This window comes from Nyctibius grandis, chromosome 2, assembly GCF_013368605.1.
Source record: "Nyctibius grandis isolate bNycGra1 chromosome 2, bNycGra1.pri, whole genome shotgun sequence".
Classification (NCBI taxonomy): Eukaryota; Metazoa; Chordata; class Aves; order Nyctibiiformes; family Nyctibiidae; genus Nyctibius; species Nyctibius grandis.
In genome coordinates this window covers 52,073,442-52,095,406 of record NC_090659.1, presented here as the reverse complement: position 1 = coordinate 52,095,406, position 21,965 = coordinate 52,073,442, and the positions used below count along the sequence as shown (strand labels likewise).

Below are 21,965 nucleotides of genomic sequence, written 5' to 3'. Positions count from 1 at the left end.
AGGAAGCATTTGTTTCCAGCTGGATCGCTCTTTGTGCCAAGCTTTATGCTGTTCAGCCGTCATAATGTCAAGTATTGTCCAAATCTTGCTCTCAGGGCTGTACCCCAGACAGATGAAATTCAGAGCTGGAGTGTCAGAGGTGGGCTGCTGCTTTGCCATCCCTTCTCTTCTAACTGGTCTTCTGATTATGTTAACTCTTAGGTCAATTTAACTGAAATATAATATCACATACATGTGCAGGGCTGATTTGTTTTGGTTTTGTTTGGATTTGGGGCTGCTTTGTGCACAGGGTGCTTTCTGCACTCTTTTTTCCTCTCACCTTCTGCTCTCTGATGGAAATGCTCTCTGTAGGGGACGGTGCCTGGGAGGATTACAGTTGTTTCAGTATATCCAGGCTTACAGACCCTTTAAGCTGTGTGACTGAAACTAAAGGAACAAAGATTTCGGTGACAAATTAATGTGGGTATTTTGAGGCTCTGCTTTTGGGAGTGTGTTTTGTTTTTTTTTTTTCTTTCTAGAAAGCAATGCTCAGTTACAGAGGTAGCACGTGGCTGTTGCTTCATAGGGAAGATAATGAGTAGGGCTTTTCCCAAGTACCAGGCATTTGAACAGCCAAAGATGGTATCGTGGCAGAGGTGGGAGCACGATAACAAAGTTCACTCTTGGGGAACAGTGTTTATCACACAGACACAGAATCACACAGAATCAATCAGGTTGGAAGAGACCTCTGGGATCATCAAGTCCAACCATTGCCCTGACACCACCAAATTATTATCAAAAAATACTGTCTTGTGCAGGCCAAGTAGGAGCATATTGTACTCTTTGTGCTAGTCTGCTGGATTTAAAATTAGATGCTCTGTAGCTCTGAAGGAGACAGAGCTCTCCTCGGTGTGAAGGTGCGCTTGGAAGCAAACACACAGGCAGAGTGTACGAGGGTTTGGGTGGCAGTGGCTCACGCCTTCAGCCGGCATTTCTCTGTACACTTCTTCATACTGAGACAGCCTGTTAGCATCCTGCACCTTTCCTGTAAGTAAGTCCGAAGATGCTTGCTTGGAGATAAAAAGCCCAACGGTGCAGTCCTCTGGCTCTGTTCCTGCTGCCATTTTTGTAATGACGCTGGTTCCTGAGCTGTGTCAGCAGTTATAGGTCTTGGGTGGTCTCTCAAGCCTGCACGTAGAGCTGCAGCTCTGCTGGGAAGGGCCGTGCTCCCACTGCGCCTGCCTGACCCTAATCCCAAACGAGCTTCTTTGGGTGGGGAGGGATGGCCATGCTCTGGCTCCTGTGGCACGATGGAGCGGGTGCTCGCTTGCCTGCTGTGTGCTGTGTCGTTGTGTCTGGTTCCCAGCAGAGTGGCACACGTATCTGGACACCAGCAAGCCAGGACACCATGTTTCTGCATGAGGCATGTTGACTCCGGCGTGTAATTACCCACTGCTGCAAAGCCTGCCAAGCCTGAGAAGCGTCGCTGTCTCTGGAGAGCAGTAAAAGCTGCAGCAATCCCTTGGAGTGGTTGTGTTTAGTTCTGGTGTGATGGGCTCTTTCTGAGCAGAAACAGGTTCCTCCTGGGAGGCGGGGATAGCTGATGCATGTAGCTGCTCAAATTGCACTGCTTTTTAATTTTTTTAGACCCCAAGGGGTTCAGAATAAGCATGTAGGAGATAAAGCTCAGCTGTATCGGAAAGTTTTTAAAACACAGTGGAGTTAAGGGTAGATGTATGTGCAAAGGCTGCCTTTTCTTCCTAAGTCCTCTACGTGGATCTCTGTTTTCAGTGGATAAAGGATGGTGCAGGAAAGGCCAAGGAGAGGAGGCGAGTTTCCATCAAGCCCAACATAGTGTCAGAGGTAGCATGGTGCAGGGCAAGCAAAGGAGGTGCTGCTGGAGATGCTCAGTGTCTCATCTCCTGGGGTGGAGAGCTGCATGCTGACCCCCAGCCCTCAGGGTGGTGTTTGGGGTGTTGCTAGAAATAAAGCATAGCAGCTCCCTGAGCTTTGGTGGAAAGAGGAGGATCTGCCTCTCTTGGCCAGACCTCAGGGGAGAGAGATTTCTTCCCCCTCATCCCAGCACAGGTTCACCATAAATTGGCTTGATCCAAAAGAAAGCTTAATGTGGCCACTCAGCACTAATTTAGCTTGTGGTCAGGCAATTCATGGAAACTTATCTGGCACCTTCCAAATTCTCCCTTCATAAGCATTGAATTAAAGGGGCGGGGCAGGCCAGGAGGCAGTAGAAAAGAGTCGTAAAGGGAGCACTGGGCATGCGAGGACGAGGTCTCAGGCCAAAATACGCCTGTTCTCAAGCAGACTGAAGCTCAAGGGATGGTGTTGGTACTGGTTCCTGCTCCCCAGCCTTACTCACTGGGCTGTTTTAAGTAGCGTGCTGGGGGTTCACCTGCTTGGGCTCACCATCCCCATCGCCATCCTGTGCCAGGCATTGAGTTTGTGTGGTGAGCGGCTTGCTGCTGCCTCCATGCTCCTGAGCTTGTGGCTACTGCTTTGCTCAGGTAGCAAGTGGTATGGTTTGACCTCAGTATAGAGTATCTGCAAACCTTCGTGGCCTTCTTGTCCTATCTTGTCTCCTCTGGTCTATATAGACAGTTGTTCGTGTCGGTGTCTTTCGCAACAAGTTCAGTTACGCTGCTCTTGGCGTATTGGCTAGGTAGGTGGGTAGCTGATGTGTATCTTTGGCTTTTCCTTCCCTTCCACCTCCCTTTATATTGATAGCTCTCAAATAGGTAAAAAAAAAACCAAACCAAAACCAAGCCTTAGCGCTGTTGCACATAGGAAATAAATGTGGTTTGATGCATCTCTTGACCTGGCTCTCAAGCTGTTAAAGCTACAGGCCTTCAGTGCAAGTTGAATCAAGAGCAACTGCTGTGGACTTTCCTGCTAGGTAAATGCCAGGTGGTGGGGTTGCACTGCTTCCTGGAGAGCACGGCATAGGGGAACTTCCAGCCAGGCATTCTTGAAGTTGGGCTGAGTGCTTAGAGCTACGAGTAAGACAGCTATGGGCAAGTGTTATGCCATGCCCCAAAAATTATTTGCTAGGTCATTTTCCTTCCAAGACGGCTTCTGAGTTGTTTCAGATAAGGGGGGAGGAAAGATGATCAGAATTTCTCAGTGGGCTGGTGGGACAGTCTCCTGGTGCTACCCTACTGCAGACCTGACAGGTGAAGGGTGTCTGTGTTGGTCATGGGTCAAGGTCAGAAGAAGCAAAGAAGAGTCTCTGTCTTCGAAGGGAAGCTGCTGAACTCTCTTTAGAAAGCTGTGCTTAAGTTTTTATAAAGGTGACTGGTGCCATAGTATGCATTTTATTAATTCTGCTGCTGTTTTCTAAGGACTTGTGCTCCTTAGTGGTGCACTTGCACTGGAGTCACATTGTTCAAAAACCACAAGACAGCATCCACATGCACCTACCTATATGTGAATTAAGTACAATTTAATGATCTGTTCTTTTGTACAGTTTCTAGAAGATTGCTATTAGAAGATAAGGTCAGTTGTCTTTTTCTGATGTGGTAAAAGAGGTTGACCGAATCTTCCTTCCTCACAGGGTCTTGGGAACACTTTCCAGTAGTAAGGAAGTAAGTCTCTGATGTTGTATCAGCCATTTAAAAAAAAAAAAAAGCCGTAGTAGGCAGCTGTCATAACTCCTGGAACAGCAAATGGTTCAGTCATTTTAATAATTTATCGGAAAAATATTTAATTTTGTAGTTCCTAAAGGAAAGTGTGATTTCTAAGTGAAGAATGAGAGGTAGTCTTTCTGAAATTACATGCTACAAAAAATAGTAGATGCTTGCTGCTTAGAGGATTTGTGCTAAAAAAGGAACTTTCCCATCCCTCTGTAAAAGTGCCTCTTGGAATCTGCTTAAAGCATGTCTCCAAAACCTCTTTGTTCTGTTTTACAGAGGCAGAAAAATGTGTAAAAGTAGGAGTCAGGGTTACCTAGAGACTGTTGCAGTAGTCTGAGGGTTATTTTTGAATTTAAAATATTTTGCAGACTTCTGTCCCTCAGTCCCCCGCCTTTTTTACTGAGGTAGTGCTTGAAAAATAGTAGTAAATACTTCATATATGACACCACTGGAAACGTGTCAAGTACTTCGAAGCAGGAGCTAGTATTACTCACTCATTTGTAAAGAGCTTGCAGTTGAAAGCTCCGATCCTGTAGTTGGATCTCTGGAAGCTTTGCCTGCTTGCAGAGGGTCTGCTGAAGGCAGAGGCTTTGCAGGGCTGCAAGACTAAGGGCCATGGTGGACAGGAGGCTTATCCATCACGGGCACGAAGGGGAGGAGGCATCATGCTGTACAGTAGACAGTGTTTGGGTGTGGGTTTTTTAAGTAGTTAACATTGCTGATGTAACTTAGATTATGTACCACTTAAGATAGGGTGGGTATTCCCCCCTCCATGTATATAACCCAGATGTAATTTCCTATAAATAATTGAACTACTTCAGCAATCCTAGAGAACAAACTATACCTACGTATAAGTCTGAAGAGTTTTTGAAGTCTCTTCAAACAGCATATTCTCTTTTCCTTTTGCTGTGATAAAGTATAACAGGATGTCTTTTGCTTTTGGAAGAAGACATTTATAGAACTGCCTTGTGCTTCCTAATGTTAAAATTAGTAGGATACTGCACCACTCCTTTTCTCTTTTACAAAGGTATTGAGATCGACTCTTTGAGGACAGAAGCAGTGAGGTAATAACTGAGAAACAAGAAGGTCCTTTTTGCAACTTGCAGAGTCAGAAATTCTGGGCTGAAATAAGCTTTAACTGGAAAAAGAGAAGGTTATAGACACCTGAAGTACTGTAAGTGGTAGAAATATAGCTTAGGTACTGATTGTGACAAAGAGGACAACTAGATTATCAGTGGTAAAGTCATATTATGATAGAATATCTGGCTGTAAATTGATCTTGTTAACTATGATCAGCTACTTGGCTGGTCCCACCTGGCTGTGAAGCACAACGTGTCTTTGAAGTCTCCTTGCAATCACAGGTTCATGTGCACCTAGCACAGCTCCCTGTTTCTGTGGGGGGTCAGGACTTTTCCTTGGGTGTTTTGGGGATCGGGCAGGGGCTTGACCTCTTAGGGTGTTTTGTTTTGCCTTTGAAGCTTGCTTGTTATGTCTTCATACTTCAATCCATAGGCATCTTGCTTTGGGACAGGCTCTGTACCTGCTGTTTGAGAGGATACTTCAGTTCTGACTGAGGCTTTGGTAGCAAACCTTACAGGAGCCTCGAACTAAATGCTGGGAAAGCTAGTAAGCATTGAAAATTAGTCATGTTTGTGTACTTAATGGTTTTATTATATTAGTGCCAAGCAGCCGTGGATGGACTTGGGGTATGTGCCCAAATGTCCAAAGGGTAGAGTGGGAACTGGAAATATAGGGAAGAGGTGTTGATTCATGCTATTTTATCTGGAAAGAGTAGCATGCATCTAGCAAAAGTGTTGAAAGATTAGGATTTGGATAGGAGGGAGCAATGATATAATATATTACACTTAGCTCTATGCTGGGACATTCTTGAAGACTTTTGCTGTACCATGCAATTCATCACTAATGTGTTTGTAAAGAAGGTTACCATTGGCTTTGCAGTTGTGGAAGTGTAAACTAAGCCGTAGGTTAGTGTAATCGGTCTGACATGCTTCTGCCCCATGAGGCTAGAGGTATAACACGAAAGCAAGGGCACAAAGTTAGCTGCGCCTTCTTTGTAGCAGCTCTTCTTCTAGGTAGTGTATAACTTCCCTTACCGTGTTTCTCCTGAGTAATGATGAGAGCAGTGATTAGCTGTGCTTAGTGGTGATGACAGTCCAGCTTTAAATAACGTATGGAGCTTCCTAACTGAGGACTTACTGAGCCTGAAATAAAACTGCTGGGAATCTAAAGCATTTTGTCCAGCACACAGAAAAATCTGTGTTCTTAAATCTGGGCTTTTCAATAGCAAATTGCAGAGGCCGGGAGAAAAATTAGTTCAGTCTTAAAATTTTATGTTCTTAAGAATAATCCAGCTCATCTGTCGCCAGTGTCTTTTCTTTCAGTCAGAGTGATAATATGAGGGAGTTTCTTGGTGTCTCCCTGTCCTCCAGGCCAGAGAGCACCTAGGTAAGCATGCTGCAAGGCAAAGAAGCAAGGGAGTGGATGTCCTCTATCTTTGGGTGGGAAGGCAAGGGGAGAGCATTGCCGCTTCAATTCTGCTGGTGAAGTTGTGGCTGCAATTTGTCCTCCCCAGTTTAAATAGGTCTCCTCTGCTTTGTCATGTTGACATGCTGTGTGCTTAGGTTGCGTGTAGAGGTGAAATCCTAATCAGGCATGGACCAGCTCTGTCGCTGCTTAGTGCAAATGAGCCATATTGGGGCTCTCTGGTGGTGTCTGAATCGGCTTCCCTGTGGAGGTGATGGGAGAGACAACTCTGGCTTGGCGTGGTGGTGTGGTGTAATCCCAGCCGACAAGTTCAGCCCCATGCAGCCACTAGCTCACTGCTCTGTGGTGGGATGGGGGAGAGAGTCACAAGGGTAAAAGTGAGAAAACTCATGGGTTGAGATAAAGACAGTTTAATAGGTAAAGCAAAAGCTGCGTGCAAACAAAACAGAACAAGGAATTCATTCACTGCTTCCTGTCAGCAGACAGCTGTTCAGCCATCCCCAGGAAAGCCGGGCTTCATCACATGTAATGGTGACTTGGGAAGACAAACGCCATCACTCCAAATGTCCCCCCTTCCTCCTCCTTCCCCTAGCTTTATATGCTGAGCATGACATCATATGGTATGGGATATCCCTGTAGTCAGCTGGGGTCAGCTGTCCCGGCTGTGTCCCCTCCCAGCTTCCTGTGCACTCCCAGCCTCCTCGCTGTTGGGGTGGTGTGAGAAGCAGAAAAGGCCTTGACTCTGTGTAAGCCCTGCTAAGCAGGGAAAACGCCCCTGTGTTACCAACGCTTTTCAGCACAAATCCAAAACACAGCCCCATACTAGCTACTGTGAAGAAAATGAACTCTATCCCAGCCCAAACCAGCACAAGTGGCTTTTTGAAACTTGTAGTGGGCACTTCAGAAGGAAGAAAAACATGAAGCAAAATACTTCGTATCTGAATGATGATAAAAGAAAATAAAATAAATAGAGCTTGATGGTATATAGATTCCATCAGAGGAGGTGATGTGCTTTATTACGCTGTCTGTGGGCAGCATGAGTGTGGATGAGGAAGGAGGCCTTTGGACATGCAAACCAGCTGCTGCCTGGTAGTGCAGGCTCCATGTGGAGGATGGTGGTGCCCCGCAATCCTCCTCCTCGCCGCAGCCTATTTCAGGAGCTCCTAAACTTGTATGCTGCCATGTCTTACGGTGTTGGTCACCCAGTGGAAATAGGTGTTGTGTTTGCCTGCAGAGTACTGTTCACAAGTGCCTGCTTCCTAATCGCAGTTGAAGGGTGCTTGGTTGCAAGAGTGGGCTTATGGAGGAAGAGGCTTCTTTCCTAGTGTCCTATGTCTGCTGAAACCTCTTGCACACTTCCTCTGGAGCCCTTGGTTACTTCACCTCCTGAAGAATGCCAGTGATGTAAATGCAGGGAGGAAAAGCCATGATATTCAGAAAATACTGATTTTTAAAAAAATCCAATTATTAATCCAATTCAGACGGACTGATAAGTGAGAGAACATAGGCCTGCTGATTGCAAGTATGCAGTCATGTTCATTGTCCCTCTTAATCAGTTTTGGGAAGTGACCCTGGGTTTCATCTTTGCTGTGGAATAAAGTTTTATTTGAATGTCCTGAATGTCTTTACTGCTTCTGTTAATTATTTTATCAAGTGTGCTCCTTCCTCTGCACCACCCTTCCCCCCACACACACTCCTCTGTGCATCCATATTTTGTGCATGGACTTGTCATGTTTGCATGAAGTCTGGAGGAGAAAAACTAGCTTGTTATTCAGTTAATTACTAAATCTTGCTAATTTCTCACTGAAATGAAAATAAATGTTTCATATTATTTTTCAAGCTTATGAAAAGGCTTTCAGTACTGAATTGTTCAGAATTGAATGCATAATGTAACAAAGCAAGCCAAATGTTTTCCTCTCTCCAGGGGCAGAAGTTTCTTTAAAATGTGGGAAAAATTTCCCCTGAAGTCCTGTGCAGGCTCACTCTTACTAGCAAGACTGAAAGGTGTTTTTGTGATGACACTGTTTCAGTTCTGCTCATGCATTCAGGAAATGTGCTTAGGATTGAAATACATTTGAATAAAACGTGCTTTTCTAGGAAGAAATGTCAGACAAGGAGGATTAGGGAGTTCTAGCAACTTTAAACTTGTTCTTTCTGTGCTGAGCTCCTGGAAGAAATCTCTGTGGTAGTTTGTTACAGTAAAACTTTTATTGTCATCTACGGTCAGTTTGCCAGTTCTCTTAATCGCTCTAATTGCCTTTCTGGCACAAGGAGACTTTGGGGAGTCCTGTTTTCCTGTTGGCCTCCCGAACTCAAGCAGCATAGTTTTTGTTAAAACTTGAGTGCTTGGGCATATCTGGAAAAGTAATTTTGGGTGTTAGCTTCTGCATAAGTAAAAGCACAATCTAACAAACATCTGCAGATGAGTGCAAAGGTGGTGTGAGCGGAAAGTTAACGATTTTGGAAAATCCAGGCTGAGAACCACACTCAGGGTAGGCAATACTTGGTGGTCCCAAGGAGGGTCCAGGAGGCGGAGAGCCACCGAGCCCCTTGGCTCTGGGCGGTGCTTGGACCAGGGTTTGGTGCCGTGGGATTATGGCCGGGAAGGAGGGAGCCATGTGGGAAGGCTCCCAGGACCTGCGGCTCTGAGGAAGTCTCTGTGTCCCGGCTGCCCGGAGCCGCAGATCCTGGGAGCCTAAGCAGTGGATCCCTGATGCTGACAAGGACATAAATTCTGCCACGCAGCTGCAGGCTCCCAGAAGAGTTTGATTCAGGAAATGCCATCTGCTGGTATTGTGGAAACAGGAAAATTTTCTACGCTTTTCTTTTTTAATTTAGCCTGAAATTTGTAAAAGAAGTCTCTTTTTTTAACCTCCAGAAGAAAGAATGGGTGCATTATTTTAAAACAAACTGTTGGCTATTGTGTGACTTTTTGTTTTTTTTTTTCCAAATAAACTTGACAGTTGTTATAGTATATTGGCATCTAGCAGTGTTCACAAACTCTGTATGTCCTCAAGCCCTCTCCGTCCACCTTCTGTGACTTATTTTTTCCTCCTGGCACATGCAGTGGCATGGAACAACTTGATATCCAGTGCTCATAGAAACCCTGTTATTCAGGCTGTAGCTGGATATTCACTTTTTTTTCCCACTTCCACACATACCCTAAGTTGGAGTCAGCCAGCTGATGCCACAGTTCCACGAACGGACAATATGAGGTGTCAGCCCACCTAGCCTTGCCCTGGGACCAGCCGTGAACCCTCCTGGGATGATTCCACCGGCAGCAGGAGGCTGGGGACGAGGGGACGCGTGGGTCGGATGCGGAGCTGGCAAGCTTTCGGGCTGTGCGGCTGTGTCTCCGAGTGGGGTGAGCTTGAATGGAGGCGGCTGGGCACCGCTCCAGCTACGGCATCTTGTCTAGCTGCTTCATCTCCCTATAGAAAACCTGTTATGCTATAGTCTCTTAAACACTGCTCTGTTTAGCAAAGCTAGTTTTTTTTACCCGTTCTTTCTCTCTCTGTTAACTAAACATTCCTCGCCAGTTACTCATTACGATGGGCCCCACCTTACGCTTTCTGGCTGAGACTTGGTGAAGGAGAGGTACAAGCCCTGAATACATGTAGCTTTTTCTGGTTTGCCTTGGGGTTGTTTTTTTTTCTTTTTTAGTAGCTTGTTATTTTCCTTTCATGTTGTGAGAGTCTTTGGACTCTGCTTTGGGAGGACTTGCAGCCTTTGCCATACCGTTGTGCTCCGCGTTGGCTTTTTTTGCTTAAAACTTTTGCAGTGGAGACAAGATCCCGAAAAAGAACTGATGAAGCTATTCTCTCTCTGAGCCTGCTGAATGTATGAACCGTGCTGAATTGTGTATTGAAAAGCGCTGGGAAGCGTTAGCGTGGCTGCAATGTGCAGTAGTGAACAGAAGCAGGAAGCCAGCTTGCCTGCACCCTAATCTCACACTGCTTCCTTTCCCCCATGGTGCCAAAGAATACCCCACCCAGTGCCCTGCCTGGCTGCTGGGGCACCTACCTCTGATAACCGTCCATACCACTGCAGCATACTCTACACAAATAACCCTGCACCAGATGCAATCATGAAAATGTGGACTATGCATTCATATTTAATGCAAACAGAAGACACAGACTGCTTAAATGGTAGCTAAATGAAATAATCTTACATTTAAGCAGCTACTAAAAGGAGAAAAAAGCTTGCTTCTGAAGATCTTAGATTAATTGTTTTTAATTTCATTGTTTTTAATTTCATTTAACTTGCAGTCTCTTTAAGAATTATCAGCTAAAAGTGTGGATCACTGCAGCAGTCTGCGTGTGTAATACTTAAAAAAACCCTCAAACCAAGCAACAAACAAAACACCAAAACCAAAAAAAACCCCACAGTGTGAACTAGCTTATGCAGAGCTGCTTATTTTTAGGTGTAGTCTCTAGCCTTCACTGTCTGGGACCAGTGGGGCAGCATCACCCTTGGTGTGTCATACGGCAATTAGTATATCTGGCATCGGCCCACACCACAGCCAAAAAAGGCAGCAGTCCTTGCTGCTACTTTCTTTCTCATCTCTTGTCCTGGCACTTGCATTTGCATGTCTGTACAGTGAACCAGTTGAGGGGGAACTGATCCTCTTAAACCTTTTTATTTATTTGTTTTTATTGGATTAGCTTTCAGTCAATTGATTCCTTGCTCTGGTTCTCTGTGCAACCATGCGAACCTGGTTTGCTTGCATGAGTGCTGGCGTCAGCTTGAGGGAGGGGAGGAGGAGGTGGCGGCGGGAGGGCGACATGATCTTGGGCCATCCCTCCTTGTAGGTGCTTGAACTTAATGAGCAGTGGCACCTGCAGCAGTTAGGTGCTTATTCTGTGTGTCTGTGCACACTTGCTTGTGTGCCCAGGCTTTGTATGGGCAATGTGTTCTTACTGAGGATGCGTTTAGGGTGTTCATGCTGAAGTGAGATGCAAACAGTGGAGACAAAGCAGGCTGGAGAGAGCAGGAGAGGTACGGAGACAAGAGCCCTGTGTAGGGATGTACAGGAGCTGGTGCTTGCAGGACAAGTCTTGAGAGAGCCAGCTTGGAGGTGAAGTTTAAAATTGGTAGAAATGAGGCAGTACTGTCTTGTGGCATGCCTTGGAGGCTTTTTCGAGTTTAATCCCAGTTATGACAGTTTTAACCAGCTCATGTATGGGTAAGGGTTACTGCACGTAGCTGCCACCATCTGGCAGCCAGCTTCCAGCCCTCCAGAGGCCTTTCCTGGCACGCAAAGGACTAAAGTGACCAAGAGCAAATCGTGCCTGAATCTCACCTCCTAAGATGAGATAACTGCTTCGGTGGAGAAAGGGAGAATGTTTGGGGCTTGGCATGTATTTGCAAGGCTGCTGATGCAGCCTGCCACATCATCCTCCTGGCCAAGCTGCAGGAGGTAAAGGTGGGATGGGCAGAGAACTGTCTGGACCGTCAGGGGCATAGGGTGGTGGTTAATGGCTAGAGAGCTGCTGGGCAGGTGGCTACCAGTGGCATTGCTCAGGTGTTGGTAATGGGGCTGATGCAGTTCAACACCTTATTAACAACTTGAATGAGCGGGCAGAGCGTGTCAGCACGCTTGTCCGTGACACCAAACTGGGGGAGGAAGAGGTGGTTGATGTGCTGGAGGGCAGGGCTGCCATTCAGACCAAGAGCCTGGGGCATGGGCTGACCAGTCTTGCCTACTTCAGCAAAAGCAAGTAGGCGCCTGGGACAGAATAACCCCCTGCAACAGGACAGGCTGGGCTAGACAACAGCGCTGCAAAGAAGACATGGAGGTCCTCGTGGACAAGCTGAACATGGATCAGCCAGAGTTTTTCTGTGGTTCTATGAAATTTTATGCTGGAGGAAGATTTCCATCTTAAAATGTGTTATAGAGACCTTAGGAAAGGAAAGAAAAATAACCCTTGAGATGTTCATAATTGATGCAAACTGAATGGTTCATGAATGTGTGGGTACTGAGGCAACGTGTGTGATCATGAGAGGTTTGCCTGCCCTAAGGAGGGCAAGGTACACAGGTGGCAAGTGGATGTGAAGCGTGAAGACTGCATGCATTTTTCTTACTGAGTGGTTTGTGGGAGGTGTTTTAGCTGAAGTCCTGCGTTGGTGATTTCTGCATATGCTGTTTTCTTTCAAGCAAAGACACACCAGGGGTGGGGGCTTTTTGTTTTCTTAAGTGTCCTGTAAGCAAGGCGAGGGAAAGAGCAGGTAACATCCGATACGTGAATATGAAATCTGTCTTGATAAATAAAATGCAGAGGTTGCTTCCAGGCTGAGAGGACTATATTTTAGGAAGGACAGGAGGAAGGAATTGCCTTTTTTCCCATTACAGGAGGGTATAAGTGTAACTGTTGTGCAGTCGTGCTTTTTAGGTTACTCTGGCTGGAAATTATGTTACTGTATTTAACACGTACTAGTGCTTCTTTTAATGGAGCTCCTTGTAACGTTTTTTGTTTTCCAGCCTCTTGCAAGTGTTCGCTCATAGCACAGCGAGCAGAACTCTGTACGTCGATGAAAAACTACCAGCAAGCCCTCCACGACGCAGACGTCCTCTGCCGAAACAAACCCCACTGGCCTGCGGTAGGGTGCTTGTGTGTCGTAAAGACCAAAATGAAAACTGCTTGTTCTCGGGGCTTGTCTCTGTGGTGGGGACAGTGCTGCTGAGGGCATTGTGGGGAGAACATTCTGGCATTAACAGGGCTGGGAATGTCTACTGACAGCTAAGTTCTTCACAGGACAAGTCTCAAAAGGTTCTTAGCGTGTCTCCAACCAGTGGGATCTCGGTGGTGGGCAGCAGGTGATGTGGTTTTGTTTGTGCTGGTGCCAGTCGGTGTGTTAGGGGTAGTGCTGCAGCTTGGCAGGAGAATCTGGTCCCTAAAGCTCCAGCAGCCCCGGATGGCACCGCAGTTACCTTTGGGATGTGTGTCTGAGGCAGTGGTGGCTTTGCCGGCATGCTGGCCACCGTGTCTTTCTGGGGAGTATCCCAGGCTGTATTTCAGTATTTCCCTCCTCTTTAATACTAAGAATTCATATCTCTTGATTCCTACCTGTGTCATGGTGATTCATAGAGGGGGCTGGGACTTCTTTTCATAACGAAAGAAGGTGCTACAAGGAGCATAGGTCGTAGGTAGTCTGAAGCAAGCATCAGAAATGATGTTATGAGAGAGAAATGGAAGCAGCACATGGTGCCTGTCATTACCACCAGCTGCCTGAGGGTAGGCTGGGTATCCCACAGATTGCCCCACCTAGGATTGATTACACCTCCAGTCAGTCCCTCACCCATCAGTAGCAAAACTGCAACACAAGTCTGACCAGATAAAGCCCCTGAGTGCTACCTGGAGAGGGGGTAGCACAGGGAGTTGGGGAAGGATTTTATTCAGACCTTGGCTTCCCTGTGAAGACTAAGGAGGTGTTGCATGAACCTCTTGGCCACCTGCCTCAGCATGGGGGGCTGCAGATAGCTCTCTGTTTCCAGCTGGGGAAGACGTGGGGCAAGCAGAGAGGTGCTGTCTGAAGCATCTAGTTTCTGACAAGTTAGATACTTGTCTCTGAAGGCTATCTGTATTGTCACCCGTTAAAACCTTTCATATTTGAAGGCAGTTCATAATCTTCCCCCTGCCTCCAATTTGCCTTTCAGTCTAGGATCATTTCTCATCAAGTCAGGAATCCATCTCGGGTGGCGTTGGCTGGGTTTCTGTGCAGAGGGAGAAAGATGGATTACGCACGTTCAAATGTTTTCTTGAAGTGTCTTCTCTGTTTGCCTTGAATCCATGGAGATGTGATGTGTGTCAGTTGTAGGCGGATAAAGATTTCATTAATCATATCTCTGAAGAACGCTAATTGAAAATGAAATTTGTCATCATGACATAACCAGCAGTGTCACAGACGCATTTCACTTGCGCTTGCGTGTGTGTGTGAGAACTTCCACGTAAGCTATGCTGATCCAGAAGTCATCTTCTCCAGGAATTCTGAGCATCTGCTTTGTTTTGTATCTTGCAGCATCTCATCCAGTGGCAGAGATTAGCTCAAACACTCACTGTGTAGTTAAAAAAAACAAAACAAAACAAAAAATAGACCATAAAATTAAACTCGTTCTGGGAGTAGCTCCTGAGAGGCAAGTGTTCACCTACCAGTACCTTTTGGCTTAATGATAACCGAAATGTAATGGCTCGCTGAGTTACTGATGAAGCTCTTGGGTCCACTGTAGTCATTTAGAGCACTAGACAAGTTAGTTTCTTTTCAGTTGCTGTGAAAAGCAGGTCATGGGACTCTCTTGAGGCAGGGGGAAGTTTCCAGTTGTACTTTTATGTGGTGGATAGAAATAGATGCCCTCCTGCCTGGATCCTGCCTGCTGCACAGGGTCCTGCCTGGACCTTACCCTTCAGCCTGATGTTTGTCAGGTCCATGTGAAAATAGGAAAGGGGAGGTGGCAGCAGTAGTCTCTGAAGTGTAGGGGCCTCTAGTCCCTGGGCCTAACTTCTGGTGTTGGATCTTTAGGTATTTTGTCTATAGACAGCCCAGCTCAGTCCTCCCTTACAGCTTGGATAAGGAAATGGCTTTTGTGGCCCCAAAGGATGAGGGCAACCAACCTTGTAGCCTTCCCACTGCAGTGGACTGGTCTTGACAGCAATGTCAGGCTTGTTAGTACCTCTCTAAAAAGGTTTTACAGAGGCTGTGCAAGCATCAAGATAAGAAGGTCAGGGTCAGGCCTCACAGTAGCTCTCTTACTGCATTCAGGAAAAGAAAAATGTGTCTCACCTTGAGAGGTTGCTGTGTACTGAGACTTCTTGTTCAGGTCACCAAATGACACACATTAATTAAGCATCCTACGCAGTGCCTGTTACTTGCGTTCGGTACAAGCCTCCTTCTTGCTGACAGTAGAAAGGTAAAGATCATAACGCGCCTTAGCTTGAAGGGCTGTATTGGAAGAGTGAGGGAGATACCTGCTTGGGAAGATTATGTGATACTGGATCTTTTGACATTAGTATGAAGACTAGAAAAGTGTATCTGCTTATCTAAGCAGTCTCTTGAACTAGTGGAAATTGCACTTTCAGCACAGCCTAGAGATATTCACATGGATCAGAGCTGGACTTGCAGAGCACGCTTCTGTCTAATAAGCAAGAGGCGAGTGTTTAAATGCACACTTGGTTTCTTTTCATCATTAAGGAAGTAATTTCCATAGTCAGATTTGAACTGCAAATTGATATCCACGGGGAAATTCAGAGGTGAGGCGTTCCTCTTTTGCTACTAGTAACAAGTAAAATAGGACTTGTCCCCAAGCTGACTACCATACCTGTTGGCCATGGATCTTTACTGTAGGACGTGGGAGAGGTAGGATAGGCTAAGAGGTTTCAGGTTATGCATTGGTAAGTTGCCCTAAATTCATAATATTACTGGTCTTATCTAGCCAACTAAAATAGGTGAAAAATCATCTCTGTCCTGGTAAGACACTCGGCAGAAGTGAGTGTGTCCTGAACATAAAATCTTTTGCTCCCTCAACTGCCACCTCCAGCCTGCCCCATGCCACTGCCTTTCCCATGCAGCTTCATTACAGTTAAGGTTGCCCTGGTATGTGAAACTGTTCTCTGGGGTATCGAGCCCTGTGGGATATGTACAAGTCTCAGTCCCTGGGAAGACAAATATGCCTCCTCATTCTGTGTCAAGCTCCTCCCCGCCCCGAGGAAAGGAATGGTGACTTTGGCTGGGGTAATGCAGCAGTGGGTTCCTGGGAGATCTTCTTTCAGCAAAAGGGAATGACTTCCCTTCAGTCTTGTTGATCAAAGAGGTTGTTACCCAAAACACATGTTGTTCTGCACCAGCAGAATGATGTGAACTTCCAAGTTTGTTTGCTGGTGTCTTCCTGCCACTTCAGAAATGATCTCTAGATTTATATGTTTCCTTTGTGTGAACAGGGCCATTATGTGAAAGCAAAAGCTCTTTCTGGATTGGAAAGGACTGAGGAAGCATTGAAGGAGTTTCTCTATTGTGTTGCCTTAAATCCTGAATGGAGCTCAATGAAGAAAGAAGCCCAAAAGGTATAAAATATGTTTACTGCTACTTCTTGGCCATCACGCTGCTCTTACTCGTGCAGCTAAGTATAATTCTTGTTACTTCAGGTGACAGTAAACAACCAAAGGATAGTTTGATTCAGTAGATTCTCCACTAAACCTCATTAGTATTATGCTGTGTGAGATGCCTCTTGGGTTTTGTTGATGCCTCGGTCAGCGGGATTGTGTATTTGTGGATTCCACTGCAAATCTGTAGGTCTGGCCGCTGCTGTTTGTAGATTACACATGCAGTATGTCAGCTGGATTTGAGTACATCCGGATTTTGTAGGCTCAAGGCCCCTAATTTTAGTGCCCATCGGAAAAGCACTTTTAAGTGGGAAGTGGCAGAGGGTTGAGAAGGGGAGCTGTGTGCTGCCCTGTCCTGGAAAAACCGTGCAGTCTCCATAGCAGTTTGTATAACTTCCTATAAGGGACACGCTTACTGCTACACAACTGTTGTCAGGTTCTGTGTAACAGTCCATACAGGCATCTATTTCAAAAAAGAAATGGAGATTCGGGAAGGCACTTGGTGGGGACCGGTGAGAGAGGGAACAGGCTCTACACAGCTTTTAGCCAGGGGTGAAATCTGCTTGAGGGTAGAGGAGATGGGTGCAGAGCTGAAACACATCTCTGGTAACCGACTTTGATAGGAGAGTATGGTCTGAAGACTTCTGCAGGCAGGGGTCTGAGGGCCAGCGTGGAGATGGATAGGGGCAGGAGAAGGATGCAACAGTGTACTGCCCCGGGTGCTCCTGGGGAGCAGAGGCTTTTGAGGAGGGAGGCGGACACCAGAAGAACACCTTGGGGTGTCTGTGGTTGTGGTGGGACTGCCATTAAGGTTTCCAGTAGGCACTGGGGAATGCAGGATATCCTGGTTGTTGCAAGCTTCTTGGCATCCAGAAGCTATGAAGTTTGTGTATCTGTGTTTGCACAAACATATATATCTATGTCGTAATTATTATTTTTTCTTTTTTTTTCTCTTTCTAATTGACTAGATAATGTGTGAGATGTTTTTCCCAGCCTTTGAAAATGTGCATGATAGTCTAACAGCACCTTTCTCTAGTCGAACATCCCATACGAGATTGAAACCTGCATTTCTGAGTAGCATAAACACACAGGCAGCTGCAGAAGATAGCTCAGTTGCTGGGTCCTCAAAGGTAAAGTGAAAAACGTTCAACATAAAAATACCAAAAGTAACACAAGGATCTGTCTGATCTGTGTGACATTGTCTTTGTCTGCACCCATGTAGGCACTTACTTTCATGGTAAGCCTGTTTTCCCCATTGCTGTTGGATCTATTGTTGGGATGTACTTTGTCAGAAAAATCAGAGAATGAAACTCTTTCTTCAGAAAACAGTGTGATGCCTTCATGTGGGGGTCGATTATATTTGTGGGCATTTTTTTGCACTTAGGATTTTAGCATGACAGAAACATAATTTCTAGAGACAGGACCTGTAGGGAGAGAAGTGGCACTATTTCATGCAACTGGAGAGTGGCCTTCCTTGATAGGGACCTTTCTCCCTTGCTAAGCTCATTGATCTGTTGCTGATGTATACAACTAATAGGAAAACAAGAAAGCAAAATTGTCTCATGCTGTATATAACTGTTCTTAATTTTTTTAGGATACTGTGTTCAGGTTAACAAAAACCCCGTCCCAAGAATCTGATGTATTTAGAAGCACTGATTCTCCTGTTTCCCATCATGTTCTGGATCTCTATTTTGAAGATAACAAGAAGTCTTTGGGAGCTATTCTCTCCAGTTTACCTGGGATTGGCTTAAAAAGAAAGCTGTCCAGTGATATGAGGGATTTGCAAAGCTTGGATGTCCCCAGTAAGATTCCTAAAAAAGGTTTGTGTTGTGGCTTAGAAAGGGGATTTCTTTTCCACATACTTAAAAATGATAAACTACTTTTTTTCCTCCTCCCTTTTTATAGGTGTCAATGAAACATTCCCTGGAATAATATTTTGTTGTCTGGTGTGTCTGTTTCTGCTGTAACAGCCTTTTTACCTTATTCCAGAGCAGTTTCAAGTCATTGAATGAACACTGTATTTTTCTTTCACGAATGGGCCATTTCCAATGTGTAATCCACTAACAATTTAGTCTTTGTGTTGCTGGTGCCATTTCCATTTTCTAGGTTTCAGAGGTATAGCTGAACTTCATTGTCTTACTGCATCTTTCCTTCATATAGAAAGCCTGGAAACTAATCTTTAACTGGCATGGGACACAGTCACATGAAACTTTACATGAAATTTTCCAAGCAAACAAAGAAGCCTTTTGAAGGGTAATAAGCCCCCTCAGTTTTCTGTCACTTTATAGCTGTGCTTACAATTGGTATGCTTCTCAGGCTTCTAACAAAGACCTCCAAAGTGTTTTTAGTACCCTGGGAGGAAAACGCTGAAGGCAATGTATTGCACTGAGTAGTGAAATAATTGATTAAAAAGGGCTTTTAAAATGTTGCTATATTAGTGTGCATATTTTCCCTTAAAGAAAAAATAAAACACAAAACAAACACCTCCTTGAGAAATCTGACTTTTGCCTTGAAATATTGAAAGTCTTCAAGTGCTGCTGTCTGCCACCTCTGCAAATGATCAATGTACGGCTGGTTTCTGATCACGTTGCTGTGAAGGGAGAAACCCTGTACTTGCCTGTGAACTGCAGACTCAGTAAATAGATTGTGAAATCTGACCCGCCTGGATCTTCACAGTGAAGGCCAGAGAGCGTGTTTTACCCATAACCATTAATTTCTGGTCTGTGCTAGATCCTGATGCCATGCTACTATTTGCAGAATTAACACAGTTAGGTTCTTGCTATTACTAAATGCTAACATGTGAGATGTAGGTTAAAGATAACACTGTTTTTCTTTGTAGGCCACACAACAGCACTGCCCTCTCCCCTGTCCCACCCGTGCTCGAGATAAACCAGATACTGAGCATAAGTTACCCTTTAACAAAACATCCTAGTGTTTTAACTTGACATAAAAAGCTGAATGTTTGTTTTTAACAGTCAAGAATTTGGTTAATAAAAGGATGTGGAGGCAGCGTTCATGGCTCTGTTGTAACTCATCACTGAGCAACAAAGATGCAAATTGTAAAAGGAGTTGCAGAGTCTGCTTGTGTAAATATCATAACAAGCTCGAGCTGATAGCTCTTGAGCTTAAATGCTTCTGCTGTGAAGTTTAAGGCCCATACCCTTTAAGTGTGTTAACTACAGGATATGTACCCCCCCCAAAAAAAGCATGTTGGGCAGAATTGAGTGTTTTGTCTCTGTGTTTGCGGAGTGCTGAGATAGTGAAATCACTGTTAGCTGATGCAACTCCAGTAGTCCTTAAAGCTGTCTGAAACATGGGATTTCCACACTAGCCTAGTCTAGAAGAGTGTAAACTTTTTTAATGCTTGTAAGAAAAATTGCCCCTGCTGAGAAATCTATAATAGACACTGATGAAATAGTTTGTGTGTAAACAAATTAAATTCTGGACTTAATGTACTTTAAAACATCTGGCCTGGCTGATGTGGGAGTGGTGATGGTGGTGGGAAAGCAATAGCAGAGTATTTTAAAAACTAGACTTTAAAAAAAACAACAAACAAAACATTTTTGGAAAAGCAAATCATGGGTATTTAGCTCTAAAGTGCTTTCTCTGGCCATAGACATCATCCTCTGCTCTTCAAAAGATTTCCTGCCAGAAAGTCTAACACTTAGATGGAAAATATGTTTATTTGGAACAAAACTTCAAAAAAGAAAAGAGAAATTAGGTTATTTATGGAAAAACAACTGAAACAGCATCTGAAATTGCAGGAATACTTAAATATTTACTATAATCATCTTCTTAACTACTTAGATGCAGATGTTTTACCTGGAAATGCCATCATCGCTTCAAGTGAGATACCAACAACTCTGGTGGATGCATCAGACTTTGAGTGTTCCCTCTGCATGAGGTAGGACTGCATTGACCTGGGATTAAGATCGGAAAGCCTTTCTATCTTCTGAAAAAAGTTTTCATGGTGTCAGAAGGGAAACCTGACAGAGAATGTCTAAATCATTACTCTGTTCCTTTTTCCTGAACCTTGCATCTGGCGAATCTTTACAGATGTGATTTTCGCAGTTATGCATGGTTTTCTCTATTGTTTACCACTTCGAAAAATGAAAATCTTTTTAACATCCTTAGATAGAACTGTCACCTGTGATTTATACAAAAGCAGGAAAGGAAGAGGTGGCTGGATGTAGTCACTCCTTTCCACAGTTTGGGAATCTGCATTGTTTATATTGGCAGCTTAGCTTTTTTGTTCTATGTTTTCATGTTCAGGTTGTTCTACGAGCCTGTTACCACTCCCTGTGGACACACCTTCTGCCTCAAATGCCTTGAGCGTTGCCTTGACCATAATCCACATTGCCCGCTCTGCAAAGAAAAGCTGTCAGAAGTATGTCCTTGCTCTGATTAACAAAAAAATACAAAGCTGTGTTCTTCTGAAAGCACGTGTGGGGGGGTTTTCTGTGCTCTACTCACAGACCAGAACAACACAGTAGTACCCACAGCATCAAGCTGTGCACAGATCTCATTTACTCCAGAAAATATTTTGTCATTCCTTGGAAGACAAGTGGGATTTGCTGGTGCTTAAAGGATTAGAGGCTTCCGGTATCGCATCAGGCTCATGCCTGGGGAGTCCCAACCATAGCCCTGTTCCTACCCCCTCTTCAGTCTGTATCTCCACCTGTGGTGAACGAGGAATGGTCACTCCTTGGCCAAAACTTCTGCTCCAGCAGACATAACATGTCTTGTACGTGGAGTACTTCTTGAGCATCAGTAACCTGGCAGCTCTAGATGAAAATAATATGCATATCTTCTGCAAAAGCAAGGAGAGACTGCCTCTTCTTGGGGGTAATACAACTTCTGCAAAAAAAAGGGCACGGGGTTATAGTTAAATGGGCACTGAAGTGAACCTCGTATCCTAAAGTGGAAGTTTTGATACCTGAAGGGTGGAAAGGAGGAGAAATTAGTGCAATCCTGAACTAATGTGCTGTTTGGCGTTAGGAAAGGGGATGGGTTGGGAGGAAGAGACGTTACCTGACTTCTCATTATCAGACTTAGGAGTTGACTCTTCCTTGCAGTTTCTGGCAAGCAGAACTTACAAGAAGACCGTCCTTACAGAAGAGCTGATAATCCGTTACTTGCCAGAGGAATTATCTGAAAGGAAGAAAGTTTATGAGGAAGAAATGAAGGAATTGTCAAAGTAGGCTCTCATTTTACTACTGACAGCTATTATAAAAATGTATTTTCAATGTAAATTGCTTGAAGAAGCTTCATTTGCTTATGGAAATGCACAAAAAGAATGAATTTGTAAATGAACCTGATACCAGATGGTTCAGTTCAGCAATGGTTTAGCAAGAGTAGGCTTCAGAGTTAGCTCTAAAAGGCCTGCTCTGTGTTACCTTTACACAGAACAAACTTTCGTGTCAATAATTTTCCATTTAGCTAGAATAATAGAGAATAACAATAGATTCTGAAGCAAACTACATGTTTTGTAGATAGAGTTTGTTTATGGGATTGATAACAAGGTTCTAGTAGACAATGATTCATGCTGTTTACGCTTAGTCTTAGAAAAACAAAGGTCTCTGCTAATTATAAAAGGGCCAAAAGACAAAACAAAACTGTCGAGAACAACTTTGTGATGTCTAAATTAACTTGATTCATAAACTCTTGTGTCAGAGGAGAGATAAGTTCAAAACTATATCTTCTTCTTGAGAACACATGTATTTGTAAACAAGAAGGCTTC

The 21,965-nt window shown here is 44.6% G+C and overlaps 1 protein-coding gene across 1 annotated transcript in view; it reads left to right on the top strand.

Moving 5' to 3' along the window:
* The window catches only part of LONRF2 (LON peptidase N-terminal domain and ring finger 2), a 36,826-nt gene that overhangs the window by 3,892 nt on the left and 10,969 nt on the right, over positions 1 to 21,965 (top strand). The window contains exons 2-8 of the mRNA XM_068421911.1: positions 12,613 to 12,731; positions 16,064 to 16,186; positions 17,194 to 17,355; positions 17,820 to 18,045; positions 20,033 to 20,129; positions 20,498 to 20,612; positions 21,301 to 21,422. Of these exons, the coding sequence (XP_068278012.1) occupies positions 12,613 to 12,731; positions 16,064 to 16,186; positions 17,194 to 17,355; positions 17,820 to 18,045; positions 20,033 to 20,129; positions 20,498 to 20,612; positions 21,301 to 21,422 (964 nt within the window). The remainder of the gene's footprint in view (positions 1 to 12,612; positions 12,732 to 16,063; positions 16,187 to 17,193; positions 17,356 to 17,819; positions 18,046 to 20,032; positions 20,130 to 20,497; positions 20,613 to 21,300; positions 21,423 to 21,965) is intronic.